The sequence below is a fragment of the Camelus bactrianus genome, chromosome 27 (genome assembly GCF_048773025.1).
Source record: "Camelus bactrianus isolate YW-2024 breed Bactrian camel chromosome 27, ASM4877302v1, whole genome shotgun sequence".
NCBI classification, from domain to species: Eukaryota; Metazoa; Chordata; class Mammalia; order Artiodactyla; family Camelidae; genus Camelus; species Camelus bactrianus.
The window spans coordinates 31,668,289-31,691,765 of record NC_133565.1 but is presented as its reverse complement, the minus strand read 5'-3'; the positions used below and the strand labels follow the sequence as shown (position 1 = coordinate 31,691,765).

The window sequence follows — 23,477 nt, the reverse complement described above, 5'->3', positions numbered from 1 at the left end:
TGCGGCGGCTGCGCGGAGGAGCGAGGTGCTTGCTGGGCCGGAGTGCGCGACGGCGCGGGGGGCTGCGGTGAACGCCGTGCAGGCCGCGCAGTTCCCAGCGGAGAGGCGCCGTCGCCATTGCCGCCTCGCTCGGTGAGCGCGTCCCGCTCGCCGAGCAGGGCCCCAGCCGACCCCCGGCACCATGGGCCAGTGCGGCATCACCTCCTCCAAGACGGTGCTGGTGTTCCTCAACCTCATCTTCTGGGTGAGTGGGGCCTGCGGGCGGGATGGGGTGAGGGCCCGGCGGCGCGGCCCAAAGGAGGCCTCGGCCGGGGCTCCGAGGGGCCCAGCGGGGACCCGGGCTCGGCCGGGGCTGGCACTGGGGGCTCGGAGGGGAAACGAATCCTTGCAGCCCAGGCGCGGAGGTCCCGGCCCTGCAGGCGCTTCGCTGGGTCCCTCCCCGGCCGAGACGGAGGCCCGGGGCGCAGAGGGCGGTGAGGGGGAAGCCTCGGGGGCTTCCGGCGGCCTCCGCGCTCGGCCGGACGCCCCCGCCGGCTGGCTCCGTGCCGGAGGCCCGGCGCTGAGAACCTGGGCCGACACCCCCCCCGCCCCCGACCTCTCCTGGAGCAGCCTGCTGGACGGAGAGCGCTCACTGCAGATTCTTTTAGGACATCGGGCTCGAAATAGGATATTCCCGCAAGGGTCGGGCTCCGCTTCTTTGTCAGGGCCCAGACCGCCGCGGCTCCTCTGGCAGCCCCGAGGCGTGTGAGCAAACCGTGCAGACGTGCGTGGACGCTCCCAACTCGGCCGAGGGATCTTGACTTAGAGCTCTTTGTGTGTGGAGAGCTGGCTGGCTGGTTACCAGCCCAGAAAACGGAGAGGTTTCAACTTGAGAAGCCAAATAATCCTGTGACCAAGAAAATCAATCTACTTGTTTGTTCATGGCGATGGGCAACCTAGGATTATTAACCTTGGTTCAGTATGATTCAGATGTCACAAGATCTTGAAAGTGATGAGTTCACTTTCAATAAAAGGTGGCTTATGAATATTTTGGACACGCCCCCAAAGAAAGGGGTGTTTATAGCCAGTTCATCTTAGTTCAGGTCCTTATCTCACCATGGACTTTTGTAATAACCTGTGTTATTCTTGTTCAGTCTCTCCACCTGCTAGTTCATTTGGACCTTGCACCCGGATAAATGTTATTAAACATTTCCTCCCTCACATCACTTTTATTTAAGAAACAAACGACACCCCCCCCCCCCAAAAAAAAGGAAAAAAAATAAACAAAACTTCAGCAGTAGAATAAGTTCAACCACCTTCTCCTGGTATTGCAGCTGAAGTCCTCAATCACCTTTCCTTCCTCACGATTTGACCATGTTCTTAAACATTTGCTTCTGTGTCCCGGGTTCCCAGGACACTTATTGAACATTCCCACTTTCCATACTTTGGTGTGTCCCCCATTCAACTCTTTCCCACCCACATACCTAAATCAGAAAGGATCTTTTCCTACTTAAATCCTGTCCCCCCTCCACCCACAAAGGATGAAACTTCATAATCCTGACTGCTGTAGCATAAAAGGATAATTACATACAAGGCGCTTACTACACACATGCATTGCTGTTGAGTCTTCCAGGGTATTGGAGTGATGAAAAGAATCCTGATTGATGGTACCTGGTCAGAATCGCCCAGGTGACTTGGTTTTCATGATTGCTTCTTATCTAGTTAGGGCTGCGTTTCTTAATACTTTAGTTTGACTTAGAAGCCTTTTTAAAAGGTAAAAGAGTTTTCAGGGATACCCAGATGGGAAACACTATTAGATAAGAAGATACTTAGGCATAAACTTTGCTTTGTACCCTTTACAGTTTCTTGTGATTTTTATGGGCATAACAATTTGATTTTGAAGAATAATCTGTGCACTCTTCAGGTGAACTCTAGGCTACTCAAGCTTAGAGACTGGAATTGTTAATGAAACAAAATAATGGAAATACAAGAGCCGTTTTCTTAATTAAATTTTCATTTAAAATAGCAGTTAACTCAAGTGATTACTCATGAATCTTTGGAAAATATGGTGTATGTACTATTGGCACTTAGTGAAGAAGGTTATATTGAACTTGAGTTGTGCTTTTCATAGTGGGTTCTTAAGCCAAGACTAAAGTTAAACTGTGTGGTAAAGACACCCTTTGTCTAGGTTAGTAGGATAGTAAAACATCTGTGAGCTGTGATGAGGAAGTTAAGCAGACATGCAGGGAAAAAATTGTGGCATAGAGCAGGATTAGTGCAACATACCTAATGAGGAAGCAATGTTAGGTGTGTCTCCCACCAAAGAATTAGTTTAGGGACAAACTATTGGAATATGTTGATGTTGGTAATGATAACTAACATCTAAGGGCTTTTTATACCCAGACACTGTGCTGAGCACTTCATGTGGAATATCCTTATAACAGTCCCACCTGGCAGGGAGTGGTGTGCTTACTTTACAGATGAGGACATTGACGTTTACCTAAAGTGGCATGCCCAAGGTGGGGCAGAGCCCGCCTGCAAAGCGGGGTTGCCCTGTACCCTGGAGCCTGCGGTGTTGGAGCAGAGTGTGATTTCAGATTTGGAAAGGTGAGGGAACTCTAGGGTGTGCTAGAGTCACTTTCTGTGAAACACTGATTTGAGCCTTGTTTAGAACCCACACCAGCATTTACACTACAATATTTAACTTGTCAGTTTAAAGAATTAAGTCATTAAGAGGAAGGAAGTACATAAAACAGGTGCGAACCTGTTCTCCCTGGGAATTTGTAATGCACGCTTCAGTTCTGATAAGATTATTCTTATACAGTGGCCCCTTCCTGCTTTCAGTCCCTTAATACGTAAGTGGAAGAATCAGCATTCCCTACCTAGAGCATCTCTAAAGTATCTAGCTTCCCTTGGGCAACTTTAGCAAAGGTCTTTTAACTGTTGCACTGGCTCTTCATTGTTGAATGGTAATGGCTGATTGTTGATAAGTGTTAAAAGTTTAATTGCTTTGGCAACATTTCACACCTCTTAATATCTTGATATCCTGGTTCAGTTGGCAGTTTGTTCAGTGAGTGGTGATGTGGAAGAGGATATGTACTTGAATTACTTACGATGGGCATTAAATGATCTGACAGCCAAAGTTGTTAATGTTGACTTGGTTTAGATTATTTTGGACAATGTAGTCTAAGAAAGTTACTATGGAAAGGCACAGACTGAAGGGGAAACAGTGGTTTCTGAAATCCTGAGGATTGTCTTAATGGAAATGGAGAGTCCCTCACCAAATTCCAAAATATTAGGATTTGTAGCACAGAAGGTGATTTTGGACAAGTGAAAGGATGTACCACTTGGATCTCTTTGGTTTTTTTTATGGAGTGGCATAGCTTTAAATTTGTGTGTATTAGTGCTAGACCCGTGATAATTTATGGAAGACAGGAGTGTTTGATTTATGTGACTAAATTTTCAAGACTCCTGGAACAGCCATTAGCCTCTTTTATAGACTACACTTTTGTACCAAGGTCAGATAGGGTTCTTAATTAAATGGGTCATTTGATCTGACCCAGGAGGCCTCATCTAAAACAAGTTTAAATCGGTACTGTTTAATTTCAGATTTTTATTCTGGTAAATTAATTGAGTTCTTAATCAAGTCGCATGTTACACAAATTACCTTTACTTTTTCTACCCTATTTGAAAAACCAATTGGCTAGCATTTATTTTGCTCATATACGTCTTGGGCATTATAGGGGCTACAAGAGAGAGCTTTGTCCCTGCTTGTAGCATTTATAATCTGGCACATCTGTGTAGGGTGTTTTTCATCAGTATGAGAAACCATAGTAACACTATAACAGCTGTGGAGTAGGAAATACCACAAGATCAAACACCTTTTAAATGCCTTTGGAACAACTTGGGAATGTGGCGCCTTCAGTAATCATCATTCACTTACGTGAAATACCCTTTACATACAAATTGTATTTGAAAGTCATATATAACCTTTAAATTTTATCCTGTCTTAAAAAGAAAATTTCACGTCACACTTCCCTCTGTGAATACATACAATTAAGGGTCATTGCTTTGTTAAACAAATACAACACAAATGTTTTATTATTGGTAAAATGGTGGAAAAGTAAAGATCTCTGTTCTTACAGAACTTCCTGATGGAGCGAGACAGACAAAAATATTCAAGAAAAATGTCAGATATGCTGTTTTACGCAGAGTTAAAACAAAGTGATGTGACAGAGTGACTGGGTGGGTGCTTTAGGTTAGCAAAGAAGTGTCTTCCAAGGAGGTGAAATGTAATCTGGAATAAATGAAGGAGTGGATTTTGGGAGTGATTTGGAGGAGGTGGCGTCGGTTAAGACAAGGAGCAGCCTACAGGCCCTAAGGCAAGAATATACTTGGTATGTTCAGATTACCAAGAGGATGATTAACTGTATATTCATGCTTTTGTTTAAAAAATAAAAATTGTATAACAAAATATTTCAAGGAAAATCTCTTGCCACAAATCTCCATATACATATATTGTGTTTTGCAGCATACCTTACACATTTGAGTTGGGAATATGACACTTTTGAACCAGAACCTTCATCTAATATCCTGGAATTTGTTTCTCTACCTCTTGTATTTCTGTCATCATGAATGACTGCTCTGACAGAGAACGTCATTGAACACTCCTTTAGCTAACATTTTCTTTTTCATAGTTTTTCAATTCACTAGAAGAAAAGCTAACTCTGTCAGTAAGCAAGTTATGCTGTGTAATAGGAGACCTATTCCTTAACTTGTCTTTGACAGTTAGGAAAATGAATGTTTCCAGTACTGCATTCTCAGTCATCTGTCCACTGACCAAGTGCCTTGTGCCTCTGAGTAATCACTAACCAAAAGAACTCACAGCTTTGGGAACTTGAAATCGGCCCAGTGACCACATGCAGCAAAGCTCTCTTTAGTTAGCAATTTAAGGAATAGGTTATTTACTAGCTTTTTAGGATATTTATCATGCTTTGAAATTTTTTTTGAACTTTATTCCATAAGATCCAATTTAGGTTAGGATTTTTGCAGAAAATTTATTCCGCAAAATTTATACTTGTATCAAACAAATATACCTTAAAAACCATTCACTCAGTAAATGCTTATTGAATATCTGTGCTTTACCTATTTCTGAGAAATATAAAAAGGCGTAATCCATGCTTTCTAACAACTCATGGGAAGAGAGGTCAGACAGGCAAAATCATTTATTATTCCATTAAGTTTAATTTCTAGGTGCACTCCCCCCTCCCCCGTATACTCATGGACAGTCTCAAGTTTTCCTTTAAAAATGTCATCTCTTCTCTCAGTAGCCCTCAATCATTTGGTAGAGGCAATAGATGAGAAAAATTATTTGCACTGATGTATTTGTTTCTGATTTACTAAGGGGAATCTGTAGTAAATGCTAACATACTGTATTTTACATTGTCGCTGCTACTGATTGAACACATAACTTAAGCATGGACAAACTCTGAGCTTAAGCACCTCAGGTGTCTATAGTAAGAACTGACTGTTTTTACAGTTAGAGTAGGGCAGAGGGACAGAGGGTCTCAGAGAAAAATGCATGTTTAAATTCCATGCTTCTCAGATAACTCCTGGAGCCCTGCAATCTGAAAATAGCTAATCTCCTTGCTATTACAATAATTTGGCTGTGGCAGTTGGTTGATCTCCAATTTCACTGCAGCCTGAACAATTGGGTATTTCAATTGGTAGATATAAATTAGATTAAACAGAATAACTTTTAAGCTGGATAAACAATCATTATTAAAAGCCAAATACAGAAAAAGTGAAAATAGGACAGAATTGAAGACCGTGACCTTTGGAATATCATCAGAGTAATATTGGTTTAAGGGATTAAAATATTTTTTCCTTTAAGAATAATGGCAATAGTGACAGTGAAGTTGTCAAAATTTTACGCCCCCTATTAGGTTTTTTTTTAAACTTATCTCCTTGTTAGGTGTTATTTATGAAAAAAAATGAAAAGATATGCACTGAAAGGATCAGAATTTGTTTGTCAGAAAACATCAAGATGAATCAAAGCCAGGCAGACCCAAGAAAAGTGATAAACAGGGAAGACTGACAGGTGCCTAAAATATTTGAGACTGAAGAAATACCTATTTTATTTATGTTAGCAGTTAAGGACAGATCTGAGAATTCATTTGTGAAAGGACAGCAAAGCCTCAATTTCAGATATAGTTTTAAATATTTACTTTTCTGATTATGCAAATATTTTAAAGAAGACACTAAAACGTATTTTTGAAAACAAGCATAATCATAATTCTACCCTGAGAGACAACCATTATTAACATTTTGATGTTTTTAAAAAATGTCTGCATGTAAGTGTGTTTTTCTCCTAGCATACTACAAACATATTAAATTATGCTTAAACATATTTAAAGGCTATAATGCAAGTATATCTCTGGATGCCAGGGTTTTTTCTTTTGTTTTTGCTATTATAATTTTGTTATAATATTATAACATTTTGATGAATATACCTTATACAAATCTTTGTTTCCACCTGACTTACTTCCTTAAGGATGAATGCCTAGAAATGCGGTGAGTAGGCACAAAAGCATAAATGCTGAGGCTGATAGTGTGTTGGCAGATTGCTTTCCAAAAAGATTTTCTGTGTTAATCTCTACTCCTGAGGGGTCTTATGTCTGTGCCCTCACATCTTTGAATACTGCTTGCCGTTATCATTGACCAGTTTGTTAGACAGAAAGTGATACCTTAATAGCGTCAGAAATTCTTGGTTAGAGTAGCTTTAACTTCTGAAAGAGAATTTAAAATCTTTGGAATAGTCTTTTTTTCTTCCTTGATAAGAGAGACCATGAAATATGGAGACACTGGACTTGGTAAAGGAGTGATTGTGTTTAATGATATGAAGGATTTCATCAGAATAGGTCAGAATTGAAACAAAGTATGTGTGGACTAGAGAATATTATGGTAAGTAATGCTGAAAGATTTAAGGTGATTTTAAGACACTTGTGGTAGAGTTTGGGGAATCTTTCAGAAACGTACTGTGTAGAATTATCAGTGGATTACTCGTAGGAGAGAAGTGAGTTACGTAAAACTAATATGCCTGCACAGGAAACTGAGTTAAATGTTAAAAGATACGTGTAAGATGACTTTCTGCTGCTGTTTGTCTTTTGTCTCCTTTTTGAAATCTGCGTTCTTACAAAGTCTAGAGTATGAGTGGTTTTTGCCAGGCCTTTTCTTGACTGTTTTTTCTCCCAGCATTCCATTCTTTTCTGCTTTACCAGTTGATTGTTGGAGGCAGAAATCTCTCCACAGTAGCAGTTCTCACAGACAAGAAGAATTTGTCACTCTGCTTTTAGCTGAATGACTTCAGATGGTCCCCTCATCTTTACACCGTCCTGATTCTTGCCAGTTCTGCACGTGGATCCATGGCTGCTATGTACCACTGCAAGAAAGTCAGATGTGCCTTCACCCACATGTCCTGTGGGATGCTTCCACCGTCATTTCCATTTAGGTACACTTTTCACAGCAGAGCTGTTTTAAGTCCTAGCTTGTAACAGGTCACATTTAATACTGCCACATTCCAGTGGCAGCTTTCACCGTGGTTGATGTGCCCCCTTGCATTTCATATTCCTTAGAAAAGAATTTAGTAGTTTTATCATTTCATCATCTTTCAGAGGATTTGAAAAGTACAAAACCAAAACAACTGATTTCTAAAACCAAAACACTTGTTTCTAAACTATAGAAGAATCAACCTTATGTAAGAATGAAATCTCTCATTTTGAAGGGGCTTCACATTGGTGTGTAAGCAGTGGAAAGGTAAAAAGGATGAGGTGAGGCATCATACTTCTGTAACTCGTACTTCTGTTTTCTTATAGGTAGCTTGGTTTTTAGTGGGACAGCTTGGTGTTGTGCAAAAACTCTCCTAAAAGTTTTGAAATTCTGTGACTTAATTTAGAGCATGAGCTTATTAAAAAATAAAGAAGAATGGCTTTTTAAAAAATTCTTTTTTCTGTAGTTTCGGCTCTTCCCTTAAATTCCCCTTCACTTCTTTGTAAAAAGGATACATATTTTTAGTATACTGTCCTGGCACAGATCCTCCTCATAGGCGCCGATTTTCTCAGCGTTGACTAAAGCATTCCAGCTGCTTCCAAGTTCTACATTTCAGCCCCTCTGGTGTTGCGCCTCCTCCCCCTGCTGCAGCTGCTTTGTTGGCAAAGCCTGGATCCTTTGATCGTCCCAATCCCAGCATGACCCTTCAGGAGAAGGGTTTAACCCTGGTCACCTTGTAGCCTTTCTAATAGCCACAACTCCTATATTAAAAATATGCAAACTACAAAGTTACTAGTTAGGAATTACTTATTACCTTACTTCCATTTACCATACAAGCCCTACCTCTATTTTTCATCCTAATGGTTGAATTTCATGAAAGTGATTGCTTATTGCTGTTTTTAGGTCTTTAGCTGTTGTTTGGACAACTTCTCTGTTTTCGAAGTAACTGATCTCATTTCGTAAGTTGTTTATTATACAACTTATATCAAGCACTATACATACATGTCATTAAAATAAGAAAATTTTGAAGTTATCTTCAACTTAGGAAACAGCCTCTATTTACAAGTAATTTGACTTATCAGCAGTCAGTGCAGTTTCTGCTCTGGTTGTATACAACCAGTAAGTTGCTTCCCTCTGTATGTTGTCAAAATAGAAGTGTTATGTTATGTTCTCAACTCTGCTGTGGGAATTGGATGTGGACTGGTTTGCAGCCTGGGAAAAGAAACTGCTTTCGAGTCCATTAGAAAAGGATAGGCAGCTTTGCAGACGGCTCCCCTCTAGCCTTCCACCACGTTCCTCTCTGTCTGGAGGACGGCAGCGCTGGGGCCATTGCACTTGGCCCCGTTCCCAGGCAGCACCAAGTGTGAGTCTCACAGGAATCTCTTTAGGTTGAAAACTCATCGTTTGTATTTAAAATGCGAATAGTTCTTCAATGTCCTGTGCTGCAGATTAATTGCTGAGTACATATATCTTCCAGTTTTATCTTGTTTTCATTCAAATTTATGTCATTTAAAATCTCATTTACTAAAAATGGAATTCATTTTAATTCAAGTCTTTTAAGAAATGAAGATGGCCTATTAAGAAAAGCCAAGAATCCAAAGGAGAGACAACTAGTGAAGACAAACTGGACCGAATTTGATTGCTTCATATTTAGGATTTCTTCTAATTGAATTTCAGGACTTAAAGTATTTACTATAACAAAGTGTGTGTGTACATATGTGTTTGTTTATATATCACAAATACGTAGTCAAGAAAAAGTAGTGCTTCGTAAGAGTGTTAAGTATTCCATATACTTCTGTAATTAATGCACCCAAACTGTTAAGTTGTGTCTCCTTTCCCTGTCTTAGACCTTCCTTCATCCCATAATAATATGCCACCAAAGTTAAGTCAGTGAATTCTGAGGGCCTTTGAACAGGCACAGTTGTGATCAGTGAAGCATTGATAAACTAATGTATTCCAGATGTGATGGCCATCAGGAATTCAGTAAGCTGGATAAGTTGCCAAATCTTGTTTGAATAGTGAACTAAAAGCTATAAATATTGAACTGAAGAGAAACAAAGCAAGATACAGACCAAAGCTTATAGAGATGGGAGGGCAGTTTCAAGGGAAGAGATGAGATGAAGTGTACTCAGTGGGTTTTGAGTGGTACCTGGCCTGCTGTGTGCCAAGCACTGTTCGACGTGCTGGATGAAAGACAGATGGGCAAAGTTTGTGCCTAAAAGGCATTTTGAGACATACATACTTAGAATCACAACAGTTGTAATGAATGCTTTGTAAGAGTTATGTAGGGGGTGATTTGTGATGAAGGGCACCTAATCCAGCCTAAAATGGTCAAGAATAGCTTCCAAAAGGAAGAGATCATGCTGTACTGTATCTTAATGGGTGACAGGGCGTTCTCAGGCAGATGAAGAGAGGACATTCCAAAGCAGCAGGGGTGAAGAGGTGAGAGAGCACGTGATACATTGGGAAATAAGAGTCTTTTGTTGTTCAGGGTGCGTGAGAGAGAATGGAGTCTGAGGCTGCAAAGGAGGGAGGAACAGATTGGTTTATCAGGGGCCTTATTTGCCTCTTCCTGATTTTAAACAAGCTAATGGCTTGATCTGGTTTTATTTTTAACAAAAATAACTGGTCATATAAAGAACACATTATTAAGGGACAGAGAAGGCCAGCAAGTAAGGTTTAGGGTGAACAGCGGTAGGGCCCAAATTAAGACAGGAACTCTGCAGTGGGGTTGAAGAGAAGTAACTGTCTTCAGGTCATGGTTTGGAAGTAAACCTGGAGGAGGTGGGTGGTGGGATGTAGAGGTGGGTCAGAGAAAGCACAGAGCAACTCGCAGGCATTTGACGAGAAAATGTCACTGTGGTGCCATTGCTGTGAAGTACGGACTATGAGGGAAGATTAGAAGGAGTGGGCAGGAAGGCAGAGTTTGAGGCCGATTGAGGGTGAGGTGTCTGTGGAACTTCCAGATCGGGATGTGTAGTTCTGAGATAACGGCTTAGGTAGAGAGCTACAGTGGCTGGTGAAGCCGTGGCTGGTATCACCCGGGGAGAGCCTACAAAATGAGAAGGGGCAAAGATAGAACCCTGAAGATCACTAGCATTTCAGTCTGTAAGGAAGAGTCCACGAAGAGGATGAGAGGAACCCTGAGAGAAATCGGAAGAAAGCCCTCAGTGGGGACTCCTGCCAGCCAGATGAGGAGAGTTTGAAAAGAATATGGCTTTTTTTTTCAGTTGCCCCTATGATTCTAGTTGTCTTCTCTTCTTAAAAAGTTCATGTTATTAAAAGAAAATCAAGTTACTTTATCAACTTTACATAAATGGGATCATTTTCTTCCAGATCTGAATAATTGTACTGGCCTAGTGTCTGAATGATCCTGCTGGCCTCCTGTTGATGCCCAGCTTGCAGGGTCCCGCAGGCTTGAGAAGTAAACTGAGTTTCCAGGTTGAGAGGAGTTAATGATACTTCCAGTAACATCGTGGAGGCTCTGTTCTAGTTTGAAGATTAGTGATTTATGTGTTAAGTTTTAAAGGATGGTGAAATAATTCTTTTCATGTGAAAATCTCAAAGTGCTCTACAAATGACAGTTCATTAGACCAAATGGTTTAACACATACACATGTGTTTGCTCATTCACATGAAAGTAAGTGGCACTGGGCTGTCGCGCTGTGCTGGTACACGGTGATAGCAAAGTCGACAGCGGGAAGAGCAGAATGTATGTAAAACTCTGCAGCTGGAGCGTGGTGTCTGGGGCAGCAGCTGTTCCGTGACTTTCTGCGTCCACTTTCCCTTTAAGTGCTTTGAAGCCTTTTTTCTCAGAGTGTAGTCCATGAACCAGCAGCTTCAGCATCACCTGGGAACTTGTTGGAAAAGCAGACTCTCAGGCCCCAACCCTAGACCTACTGAACCAGAGTCTGCAGTTCAGTAAGGTCTTCAGGTAATTCCTCTTCACATAGTTTTTGAAACATGATTCTAAAGAATAAAGAGACCTAAAGAGTTCACAGAGTTCTTTAGTAACTTGGCCCTCTAGCTTTACCATTTCACAGTCTCAGCTAGGACAGCAGAAGTTTTTAGAAATGTGTATCATGGTGACTGGTTACTCTTTCCCCAAAGCGGTAGGGATTATAAATGCAGATTCTGCAGTCAGATTGCCTGTGTTCAGATCCCGGCTCTGCCGCTTGTCCTGATTTCCTCGTTTGTTGGGGGCAGCTGTGATGCGCAAAGGCGCCCCCCGCCACTGATCTGTACTGGACATGTAATTGAGCTACACGTAGGCCTTGGGGAGAGGGGGGGTGTTTTCATTCTTGTCATCAGTTTTACTTACTGGATTCATGGTTTCTTGGTCCTCGATGAACCAGCAATTATTGAAAGGTAGATGGAGTTTGGAAAATTTTTCAACTTTAGGAATGTTCTTACTAATGAGTAATAGGAGGGTTGTTGGCTTCACCTGAAAAAGTCTACAAGTAGATTTGAGTGATGGAAAATCTCATTGAATTATAACATGCTAAGAAATAGTGGGGATGTTTACCAGCAGGGGTGGAGAATTTTACGAGCGCCCTGCCCTCGTTTTCTACAGGGAGCAGCTGGCATTTTATGCTACGTGGGAGCCTATGTCTTCATCACTTACGATGACTACGACCACTTCTTTGAAGACGTGTACACTCTCATCCCCGCCGTGGTCATCATAGCTGTAGGAGCCCTGCTTTTCATTATCGGGCTGATTGGCTGCTGTGCCACGATCCGGGAGAGCCGCTGTGGACTTGCCACAGTAAGTGAGCGCTTTGCTGAGCGTGTGCGTCATTTTCTTTGTGGGAATATTCATTTGTGTGAGTTGCTTGAATTGAACATGAAACACCATGTTCTCTTGGACTCCTATAATTAGAACAGAATTAACATGTGTCTTAAACTTCCAGCAGTTATTTCAAATAATTGCTTTTTATCAAGAGAGTATTCAGAGCTATTTTTTCATTTGTATTTAATTTTTGACAGTGTTTCCTTACATTTTCTTTACAGTTTGTCATCATCCTGCTCTTGGTTTTTGTCACAGAAGTTGTTGTAGTGGTCTTGGGGTATGTTTACAGAGCAAAGGTATGTCGTCTACTGTAATTTATTTGTTTTAAAAGGGGGTTTAAGTGTTTCAAGTGAAATAGAGCAAATTCATCTTTAGAGTAAACATTTTTTTTTGCTTTGCTTCAGTTTAGCCACTGCTTTAAAACTCTAAAGTTAATGAGAAATTACTTGTTAAGACTTCTAGTCTCATTTAATACAGCAGGTTTGATTGTACTTCTGTTCTAGTTTGTAGGTATTTAGTTTTCTTTAAATGACTTCAGAATGATCTAGAAATGAAAAGTTGATCAGCTGAGAAGTTTTTCCAAATTTCCTCAGCCCATAGTTTCCCTATATAGATTCCCTGATTTCTGTTTTAGAAGAACTAAGGACTTCATTTTCCATTGCCTCTTTTTTAAAAAAAAAAAAAAAAAAAAAGCCTTGGTCCTGGACGTGGAACCCGGAGATGGAGAGTTGTTATCTTACCTTCCCGCCCTGTCCTGGGGGACAAGGGAACCTGAGGGACTCGAACCCCGAGGCAGCTGTGTTGGCCGCCCCCTCTTGCCCCTCTTTCCTCTTTTCTGGGCATTTCTTCTTCTTTTCTTTCTCCTTTCCTTTCTATTTTGCCTATTGTTGTTTTCTGTCTACAGTACCCTTAAGGCTGAACAGGCTGCTTTAAATTAATTAATTTGAGTATAAATATAGAGCCGTTATAAAGACATAGTAGAGTTCTTCTCACCGTAACTTACGGTTTTGAGTCAAAGGCATATTATGCAAATTTAATACTCAGCCATTGCTATGTAAGGTACCAGGCAGCTATGCCAAAAAGATAATGCAGTGTGTTATGCCCCTACCCATGACCTGGTTATCAGTTTTATAATTTTACAGCATCACTGATACAAGTACCACATAGGTCTGATTATCTCAGAAGGGTAAGGAGAATCTGGTGCAAGCAAATGTTATTAAGTGACGCTTTAGTTGTTACTCTAATAATTGGCAGCGGTGCGTTATGAAAAGTTTATTTCCTGTCTCCTCACTCACCTACATTGAACTGCAGCTTTTTATAAAGCGCCACGTCCAAGGACTGATTTTTTTTTTTTCACCTGTTGATTACTTTTGCCAATTCTAAATAAATATCAAGTAAAATGGAAATAATGTTGCTATTTGTCCCAAAAATATCTTGTAGAGGGCTTTTTAAGTTGTTTAATTTTTACCTCCTTTAGGAAAGGAAAGTGAATAGATCTTCTGAGAACCCACTGAAAACCTCCTTAAAAAAGAAGGTGGTCCATTTGCAATTTAGGACATCTATCTCAAGGCCCAACTGCTTTCTCCCTCTTTAATAAATTGGTAGTCTGCCATCTTGCACACAGCTTCTCTTTGCTTTTAATCCATGTGATATAGGATGTCTGAAGTTTTACCTGAATCTATTCAGGGCAGGAAGGGAGAAAACTTTTTTCTTACAAGAAATTCGCAGATATATCTGGCCACTTTGCATATGTGCCATTAGGCATTTTAGCTGGCGCCTTGACTAATGTTACTATTACCAATATTTTTGAGGGACTGAATTCTTTATTTTGACTCAGGTGGAAAATGAGGTTGATCGCAGCATTCAGAAAGTATATAAGACCTACAATGGAACCAACCCCGATGCTGCTAGCCGGGCTATTGACTATGTACAGAGGCAGGTGAGTTCTCTTGAGGCTGGTTTGTTTTTGAGGACCAATCGCTGTTGAGTCAACATTAAACTTAACTCTGTTACTATGTAAACTAGCCATACACCTTTACAGCCATGGTTAGCTTCATGATTGTGTCCAATATTTTTACCTTCACCCTTGAAAAGTTTTTTTCCACCATCACCTCCTAGTCAAAGCCAGTTAAGAGGCACCTGACTTTTCCCCAAAAAATAATTAGCTAGAGCTAATGGAAGAGAAGTATGTATGTCACAGGAAAGTTGGAAATCCACATGGACTTCAGAGGAGGTGAGACGTTTTCATATACCTTTAGAAAGCAAGACCAGAAAAGGTACCAGACAAGACTGTGAAAGGAAGGAAGGAAGGAAGAAAGGAAGAAAGAATTGTTATGGACAGTATGAACATACATGAAGGCACGGAGAATCTATAGTAGATCTTCGTACCCATAAACCCACTTCAAAAATTCAGCTTTTTGTCAATCTTGTTTCATATATTACTCCCGCATATCTTTAAAGTAAATCCCAGACATTTCAGACAAAATATTTTAAATACTTTGTCATTAGAAATAACATTTAGCTCAGAATCAGATGTTTACCAGGTAAGATGTGAAGGTTTTTCTTAGCTGTAAACGGCCCCTTGTTCACAGTGTGCTTTTCATATGGAGGTTCTGGAGCCCCTGGTTACATGTGGCTATTTAAATTAAAACTAAAAATTCAGTTCCTTGGTCACACCAGCCACATTTTAATTGCTCAGTAGCCTCAGGTGGTTAGTAGCTACCATACTGGGCATACAGCCGGAGGACACGTCTGTAATTGCAGGAAGTTCTGTTGGACATCCCTGGTCTGGAGGAGCTTAAAGCTCTGCAGCGCAGGGAGCTCCAGAGTTCAACACGGACTATGTGTTTTGTGGGGAGTAATCTCTGTTTTCTTTGTTAGCTGCACTGTTGTGGAATTCACAACTATTCAGACTGGGAAAATACAGACTGGTTCAAACAAACCAAAAACCAGAGCGTCCCTCTCAGCTGCTGCAAAGAGACCGCCAGCAGTTGCAATGGCAGCCTGGCCCACCCTTCTGACCTCTACGCTGAGGTAGGCTCAGTGTCTTGGCCAGCACTTGAATCTGGCCTGGTAACCTGTCTTTCTCTGTGAATTATCTCTACCTGGAGCTCTATTTTTACTTGTCTTTGATGCCATTTAATTTTACTATAAATTACTTTCAAATGTGTTTTCTTCTTTTTCCCTCTATTAGTTTCTGTCATTTCCATTTCTGCCAATAAGTAGAAGTACGTGACCTTGCAGCTTTCACTTCTAAAACAGACTAACGAGGATGACTTTGGGTGTTTCAGGGCTGTGAGGCTCTAGTTGTGAAGAAGCTGCAAGAAATCATGATGCACGTTATCTGGGCAGCGCTGGCCTTTGCGGCTATTCAGGTGAGCACAGCTAGGCAGGGAGCTCCATTCACCCTCCGATGTCAGCCCTGAATGGTTCTAATCACTAAGTGCAGTTAATCTTCGTGTATGTAGATAACTTGGAAGTGATTAAGGTACCAGACACCAGTTTCCAACATCTTCCATTTCCTGTCTCTAGACAGACCCAGAACGGTCCCAGAAACCAGAGATGGGGGTGGGGGGGAGCGGACCATGTATGAGGGGACTCCTTGTCTTACTTTCTTGACTTAGTGAGTGAGTGACCTGTTCAAAATGCAGACTGTTGTCATGATGTATTCTTGGAAGGTATTTTAGTAGAACTTAACAGAATCTTTTAAAAAATCGAACTTCTTTAGTTTGGAAATGGAAAGCTTTACTTTAATCATTTTAAATTTCTCCTTCCATTTCTTGTTTTTCTGTCTTCAAGGGTTTTTATATGCTCATATACATAAATCAAGAACTAACACTGCGCTAGTCTCTTACACGAATAGGAACAGTTTTATTGTTCTACAAAAAAGACCTTTAGGTAAAGACTGAGGTGGTAACCTCTTTTATATTTGTGGACTTAGTTTTTTCAGACAGACTGTCATCAAGAAGTCTGTGACACCACTTGACATTATCTGGAAATGTACCATGTCTTTGCTGGCAGCTGTGGGGACTTCTCCCAGCTCCTACGAGTGAAAACAGTCTTTTCTCCTCTTAATAATAGCTTGTACAAAGTAGTTGGTAATTGTTTAATTACCTCTCACTTTATCAAAAAAAAAAAAAAAAAAAACAAAAACCTCACACATCCTTTAGCCTCCATTCCCACCTAAAAATACAAATAAGAAAGATGGCTCTTTTTCTGCCCACTGTAACTGCCTATATTCTTAGTTTCTCAGATGTATACACTGTTCCCTAAGAATTCTGTTAGAGGAATATTACAACTATTTGAGAATGACTGAAAATCATTTGCATCAGATCTAGTTCTCAGTGTTCTTCCGTGTTCTTTTAACATGTTCTTGAAACATGTTTCAGGTCTAGAGAAACTATTTTAAGAAAGTGTTGCTATTTTTAATTGTTAGATAAACCAATGTAGTTGCTAGTTTACATGTAAATTGTTTGGATTGTCTGCTCTCTGTGTATTTGAACAGAAACTAGTGTATTTAATGGGAAGTGCCATTTAAAATGGCAAAAGGGAGATTGTTTACTTTGCTGGTATTCAAACAGCGCTGAAATGATTAATTAAAAAGCCTAGTTCTTTGTTTGCTATGGTCTCTGCCCTTCTAAGCGTTTACTTTGTGGTTCAGCATAGCAGTAATCTGTTGATCAGCAGGGATGTATTTCGTATTTTCATTGTGCAGACACATTCATTTAGCTAAAACTAATGAAACATGAGGGCGGTCTCTTTCCCAGGTGAAATCCTGATCTGTGCATTTTTAATGATTGTATGTGTGGTAATAAAGCTGCATGTGTTAGCACATAGCAGAAAATCTTTAGACTTGTATGGTGCTTGTGATCATGAAATATGCGACGTGTATATAGAAGACTGATGAAAATCAACACTTCAGATACGTCCCTCATGTAATTAAGCTTATTATTAATGAGCCAGATACTTCCTCAGTAAAAATTTTTGCGGGGGGGGGCTAATAAATATTCTTCTAACTAGTCTTTTAAATATGCCTTCTCATATGCATTTTATACTTAAATCATCCTGACAAGTAATGGCTGATAAAGCTTTGATGTTTTCAGTTCAACAGAACTAAGTCAGAGCTTTTACAGACTCAAAACCTAGTGGTTTTGAAAATTAAAAAGTGTTTGTTTTAAGGGGAAAAACATCCATTTGAAATGAATTTTTAAATAAGTTTTCTTCTTTCTTTCTTTCTCTCTTTTTTTTTTTTTTAAGGAGTACCTGTAAATGTTTAAACTTTTGATATTCAAAATCTGACGTAGGTTGGTTGCCCTGGGTGTGGAAAACCTGAGCAAAGGCAGAAACAACTCAAAGATGAATGAGCTCTTGTGCTTGTATACCTATCCTGAGAGAAGGAGCTAAAAGCATACTTGGAGATTGTCCAGTCCCTGTTCCCTTTGCTTTAAAGACCATGAAAATGAGGGAGAGCAAGGATAATGTGACTTAGGACCATCTCTAGAGCTTGAACCCCCGTCTCCATGTATACTCTGCCTCCAATTACAAATTTAAGAATTAAGATTCTGAAAAGGTGAAATTCTTAAATTCTGTTATGAAACCTGACAGTTAATTGACACTTGAGCTGGATAGAATATACCGTTTAATAGCATTGAAATATTATTAGCACTTCCCTTCAGGTTCTAAAGTGGGAAAGCTCTTAAGAGCTATCATAGGAAATTGAGTTTCAAGTAATGGTAAAGACTGAAAGATTTCCGCTGTTGTGAGTATCAAAGCTGTTTAAGCATTGTCTCATTTGGTTTTGAGTGTGATTTGTGATACTGTTAAGCCACATTTTATTGATGTTCTGAGGCATAAAGATTAATTTAATAAATTTTCTCATAAGCTTAATTTATCAATAAAAATCTCTAGTTTGAGTGTCGGTCACCTGTGGGCCCTGTGGGCCAGCCTGGCCCCTGCCTCTCTTTGTGTGTGTGTTGTCCGTCACTACCCTTGTGTTACAGTGGTGGAGTTGAATAGTTGTGACAGAGACCAGTTTTGTCTCTTGGTTCGCAAAACCTAAACTATTTTCTTTATTGCCCTTTATGAAATACTTACCCAACCTTGCTCTTTCTAGTCTTGTTAAGTGGCCTGAGTTTGGGTAGGACCAAAATGATCAAGAAAGGAAAATCTGAAAAATACTAGTTAATTATTGTAACAATTTTTGAATATAAGAGAATGAGATTTAAAAATTTTTGCTACAACCATTTTCCTATTTATTGATCAGCAGGATATTTCATTTCTTTGAGGACAGCCAGCCTTTAAAATGAGCAGATTATCAACTATGAATTTTATATTTCAAAGGTCTGGTCATAATAATAAAATCTAGGTTTTGATTTGGCAAGCTCTTAAGTATCAGCTGTGGGTAAGGCTCTCTAGAAAGGCAATACGGGAAAAATGGGAACTGTCAGTCTTTGGAGTCTTTCAACATTGGCATGTCCTTAATAGGAAGTGATCAAGAGCAAAATTTCATAGAGAACTGTTTCCCAAGGCATGTTCCTTTTTTCCTGGTCTGTGTTCCAGGTGTGAAGGAGACTGAAGCTGCTATTTCCTTCCTGCTGCTTCTGAGTACGAGTTATTCATTAAAATGAGTTAAAGGACATGAGTGACTAGTGCTTCAGGTTGGGCCCAGATAGTTAAAATCAAGTGGCTTGATTCTGACAGTCTTTTTAAAAAATATGCCAAGTAATTCTTTCTTAAAAACATAAAAACCGAAGCTTGGGAATCTAATTTTTGAGTGGCTAAATTTGGGAGGTGGGGATTAATCTTAATTGTTGACTTCTTGAAAATTTCTCAGTTGAAAAAAACCCATTTGATGACTTTTTTTTTCAAATGATACAAATTTTGTAAAAGATAAGCATCCCTCTCAAGTCTTGACCGCAGTTCTCCAGTGTCTCCCTGTGGAGGCAACCGCTGTTCCCAGTTTCCTGTATATCCTTCCGGAAGTAGTTTGTGGTTAGACAAGCAAATAAGTATTTTTTATGCAGATAGAAGCTTATAGGATGCAATTTTCTACCTTTTTTTTTAAAGAAAGAAAATTAAGATAATTGTATGCGGCCTCCAGTTTTGAGAAATAATGCAGACAGAGCCCTTGTGTGCTTAGCCCAGTTTCCCCAGTGGTAACGTTTTGTCAGACTGTTGTGTATCACAGTCACGATACTGGCATTGATATAATTCACTGATTTTATTTAGATTTCTCATTTCTGTGTGTGTATTCAATTCTGTACAGTTTGTCCTGTTTGGTTCTTGTATCTGCCACCACAATCAAGATACTGAACAGTTCCCATGCCAGATCCTGCCTGGTGGGATTGCGGCTCTGTTACAACTGCACCCACCTCCCTCCCAGGCCTCCTCCCCAACCCCCTGGCAGCCACAAGTTTGTCCTCCATTTAAATGTTATATAGGTGGAATCATATGGTATATAACCTTTTGTACCTTCTTTAAAAACAAATTAATATGTTACTGTGGCTGCATATTGTATTCCAATTTTTGAACATACTTCATAATTTAATTTACATTCATGGGCACTTATGGAAGTCTTGCTGTTACAGAAATGCAATTAGTGAATATCCTCTGTATATGTGCAAAGTCTACAGCAAAAATCTCTAGCCATGAAATTGAGGCATCAGAGAATACGGATTACTTTTTTGATAGGTATTTCTAAATTTTTCTTAGGAAAGGGTGTGCAGTTCCAATTACCTTGTATAACAATACCTACTTCCTCATAACACCACCTACATAGTGTATCATAGCACATTTTAATCCTTGGTAGTTTATTTTAAATCACCACTTGCCTCCGTATTCAGTAATCATTTTTTTTTGGCAGTTGCTGGGTGTTACATTTGGACTAAGTGCAGGTTAGTTCTCATGACTTGAATATTGCAGGAGAAGGTTTCATTGCAAGGAGTCAAACTGGACTTAAAATACTTGTGTGATATTTTAAAATCTGTTGTTGGAAATGTCAGTAATCATTGAGATTTTAGTATAGCGGGGCTTTGGAAATGGGCCTGTAATACTTAGTGATGAGATTTGCGCTATAAGAAGTTATTGCATAGCACTTAATATTCTTAGACTCATTCCCACGCATGAGTAGCGTTTTATCAAGCTTATTGAATTGTTTTTAATCAATAGAAGTTGATTTAATTGAAATTAAAGTCAGGAAAGAAAGGATCCTTATTTCAGACCCCATTTTGAGAATGCTGACTCCTTCAGTAGAAGTTAACCAACAGGAAAGAATGTGAGGAGTTGGGGATGCGAAGAGAGATCTTTTCCCCAAGCAAATCAGTAATTTGTGAGCTTAGCATTTTTATTGCTCAGTTTAACATTGCCTGGGAACATAATTGTGTTTGATTTTTATAGCTGTTCTAAGAATGTTTTGATGTACAGTGAATGGAAATATATTTCTTTAGGAATTAGATACTAAACATGTCAAGAATTGGCTTAAGATATTTAGTAAACTTTCAGTAATACTTGCTTTTAAAATGTGTTTAAGGTGCTTTGCATTACTAGCATTCAGCAAATATTGATATGCTGAAATGCGTGGATTCAGGCAGCAGGGGTATATCCTGAATGGGTAGAATCTAGGCTAAATCAGGGCAGAAATTGGAGTATGTGACTTTATCATGGAGGATTCACATTAAGGACATCTTTTTTCTCTGTATGCTTGTGTCATTAGTGATCTTCCACTTCAAACTTTGAAGGTCTGTTTATGGATTGGGAACATTTTATTGAAATGAGATTGACCCCATATGTACAGAGGGCCCTGCCTTTTAAAGTCAAATAACTGAGACCTTTCACTGTCAAAAGCTAGAGCAGCAAATTAATTTATTCTTAGTTAGCTCTTTGGTAACTGTTTATATTTTGTAAGAAGCCAGGTCAAAAATTCTAGAATCGTTTCTCTTTAATCCGACTTAATCCTCTTGCTTATCCAGAATAACATGGCATGACTTTATTACGATCCCAGTTTGCTACCACAGAAGGATTAGGGTTTATTAAATAAAATGATGAAGGAAGGGTGACCTTTAAAAAGTAGTATGTATGTAATACCACAGAGCCAAACCTGCATTTCAAAAAGAGTAAATAATTGTGAAACAGAAACCCTCAAACTACACTTTTTGGCATCAGGATTGGTTTTCCCCCATAGGGCTTCTGGGCTGTTCTGGGCTTTTCTCTTTCTGGATTATTATAAAGCCTATGTTCCCCAAATCCAGATGCCTGAAAAGACCACCATTAAACTTCTTCAACATACATAGTCTTGATCATTCTACTTCCTAGACCTTTGCTGTCCAGTATGGTAGCCACTGCTCAGATATGTCTAAGTTTAAATTAATTTTAGTAAAATTAAAAATGCAACGTCTTAGTTGGACTAGCTACATTTCAAGTGCTCAGGAGTCACATGTAGCTAGTGGATACCATATTTGACAACTCAGACAGGGAATGTTTCCATCATTGCAGAAAGTTCTTTTGTGCAGCACTGCCCTAGATTGAGAGTGGGGATGGCTGGAGGAAGAGCCTTGCTCCTCTGCTGGCTTCACAAATTATTCTTAGATGTGAGGCAGGGAAGCTAAAACTTGGTACTTCGTTCCTAAAAAGATAATGTCTTTGTTAGAATTTGCTTTCATTACTGTTAGTGCTGTTTTGGTAATTTGAGAGTTTTGAACTTTGGAACAGTTCATTACCAGCAGAGAAATACACACTTGCTCTGAGGGTTTTCAGCCTTTTTTTTCCCCATTGCTGTTTTCTTTCCACAGCTGCTGGGCATGCTGTGTGCATGCATCGTATTGTGCAGAAGGAGTAGAGATCCTGCTTACGAGCTCCTCATCACCGGTGGAACCTACGCATAGGAGAGAACTCAAGCTTGAGCTTTTTAGTCTTGTTCTGGTTTGGAAAGTGAATTGAGCAGGTCCACTGCTGTTGACCTTCTGAGTTCATTTAGTTAAAGCACACATACACAGGTGTTGGACAGAGCAGCTTGGCTCTTCACGTGCCCACCTTCTTACCTACCCACCTATGACTCTTTTCCTCTCTCCTGGCTGACTCTCCATGCCCGTAAGTGTTGAAGTACGGGGGTAAATGTTCTAACCTCTGAACCGTCTGTGAGTTGCGCAGTGCGGTGGAACTAAAGGCGGACGTGGGTCTGCTTGTTTCCTCCAAGCAGTAATGGGACTGCTGCTGCAGTATCGCCGGCTCCTTCCGGTCTTCACCATGGAGAACTCTTGGCCAAAGGTTTCTGGGGGGAGGGGGAGGCAGCCAGCTGTCTGGTTAAAGTTAATACCAGATGGTGCCCCTCATCAGTGTCCTTTTAAGAAATATATACTGTAGTCCAGTAAGATAGCAACTGTACAAAATGGCTAAAATAGACTTTAGAATCATACAGTGTGTATCTTGGTTCATCTTCAAAATCAGACTGACCTTTGAAACTAGTGGTTTTTAATCAAAGCTGGCTTTTTAGAAAGAGTATAATGTATGCACTACTGTTTTAAAACAATTAGCGTGAGCGTATGCGTGTGTTTTTGTACGATTGAGCCCATTCATTGTTAAGTCTAAACTTGTTAGAAATAATGTACCCATGTAGACTAGCAAAATAGTATGTAGATGTGATCTCAGTTGTAAATAGAAAAATCTAATTCAATAAACTCTTATCACCCTCCCCAACATGTAGTTTTTAATTATTTGGAGATACTTTAATTCCAGAGCAGCATTATGATGTTTTAAATTAATTCCAGAGCAGCATTATGATGTTTTAAATTAATTCCAGAGCAGCATTATGATGTTTTAAATGTTGGTGCTGTCTGCAGTTCATTATGACTTGCATGTGTTTTAATTGTATCTGTTGCCAAATTCTAAAGGCCTTGGTATTTTAAAAGCTACAGTTGCTTTTCAGTCCAGTATATCCTATAGATACAGAGCACCTACTATGTGTGGCACTGGGGAGACAGTGACAGTGCTGTCCTTGTCTTCGGGGAATGCAGAGTCTTAGTATCAGAGACATACACAGAAGCAGATAATTTCCTTACAGTTCAGTGATTGTAGTAATAAAAGAATGAGAGCCCAAAGGAGGTGCCTGGAGAGGTCAGAGGCTGGGTGGACTTTGAGGAGAGGTACACAGGAATGTGAAATGGGATGGA

At 39.9% G+C, this 23,477-nt stretch overlaps 1 protein-coding gene across 1 annotated transcript; it reads left to right on the top strand.

Moving 5' to 3' along the window:
- The first annotated feature begins 10 nt into the window (after positions 1 to 10).
- TSPAN3 (tetraspanin 3) lies at positions 11 to 23,004 on the top strand. The gene is made up of 7 exons (XM_074354302.1): positions 11 to 244; positions 12,100 to 12,291; positions 12,537 to 12,611; positions 14,153 to 14,254; positions 15,196 to 15,348; positions 15,606 to 15,689; positions 22,101 to 23,004. Exons 1-7 carry the CDS (start codon positions 182 to 184, stop codon positions 22,191 to 22,193), a joined length of 762 nt encoding a protein of 253 aa, XP_074210403.1. The 5' UTR covers positions 11 to 181; the 3' UTR covers positions 22,194 to 23,004.
- The last annotated feature ends 473 nt before the right edge of the window (positions 23,005 to 23,477 follow it).

Excerpts from the sequence above, each read along its gene's own strand:
- TSPAN3 (XM_074354302.1), top strand. The coding sequence starts at position 182 with ATGGGCCAGTGCGGCATCACCTCCTCCAAGACGGTGCTGGTGTTCCTC. Across the intron at positions 12,292-12,536 it reads GCCGCTGTGGACTTGCCACA|TTTGTCATCATCCTGCTCTT; the intron begins GTAAGTGAGCGC and ends TTTTCTTTACAG. Across the intron at positions 12,612-14,152 it reads GGTATGTTTACAGAGCAAAG|GTGGAAAATGAGGTTGATCG; the intron begins GTATGTCGTCTA and ends ATTTTGACTCAG.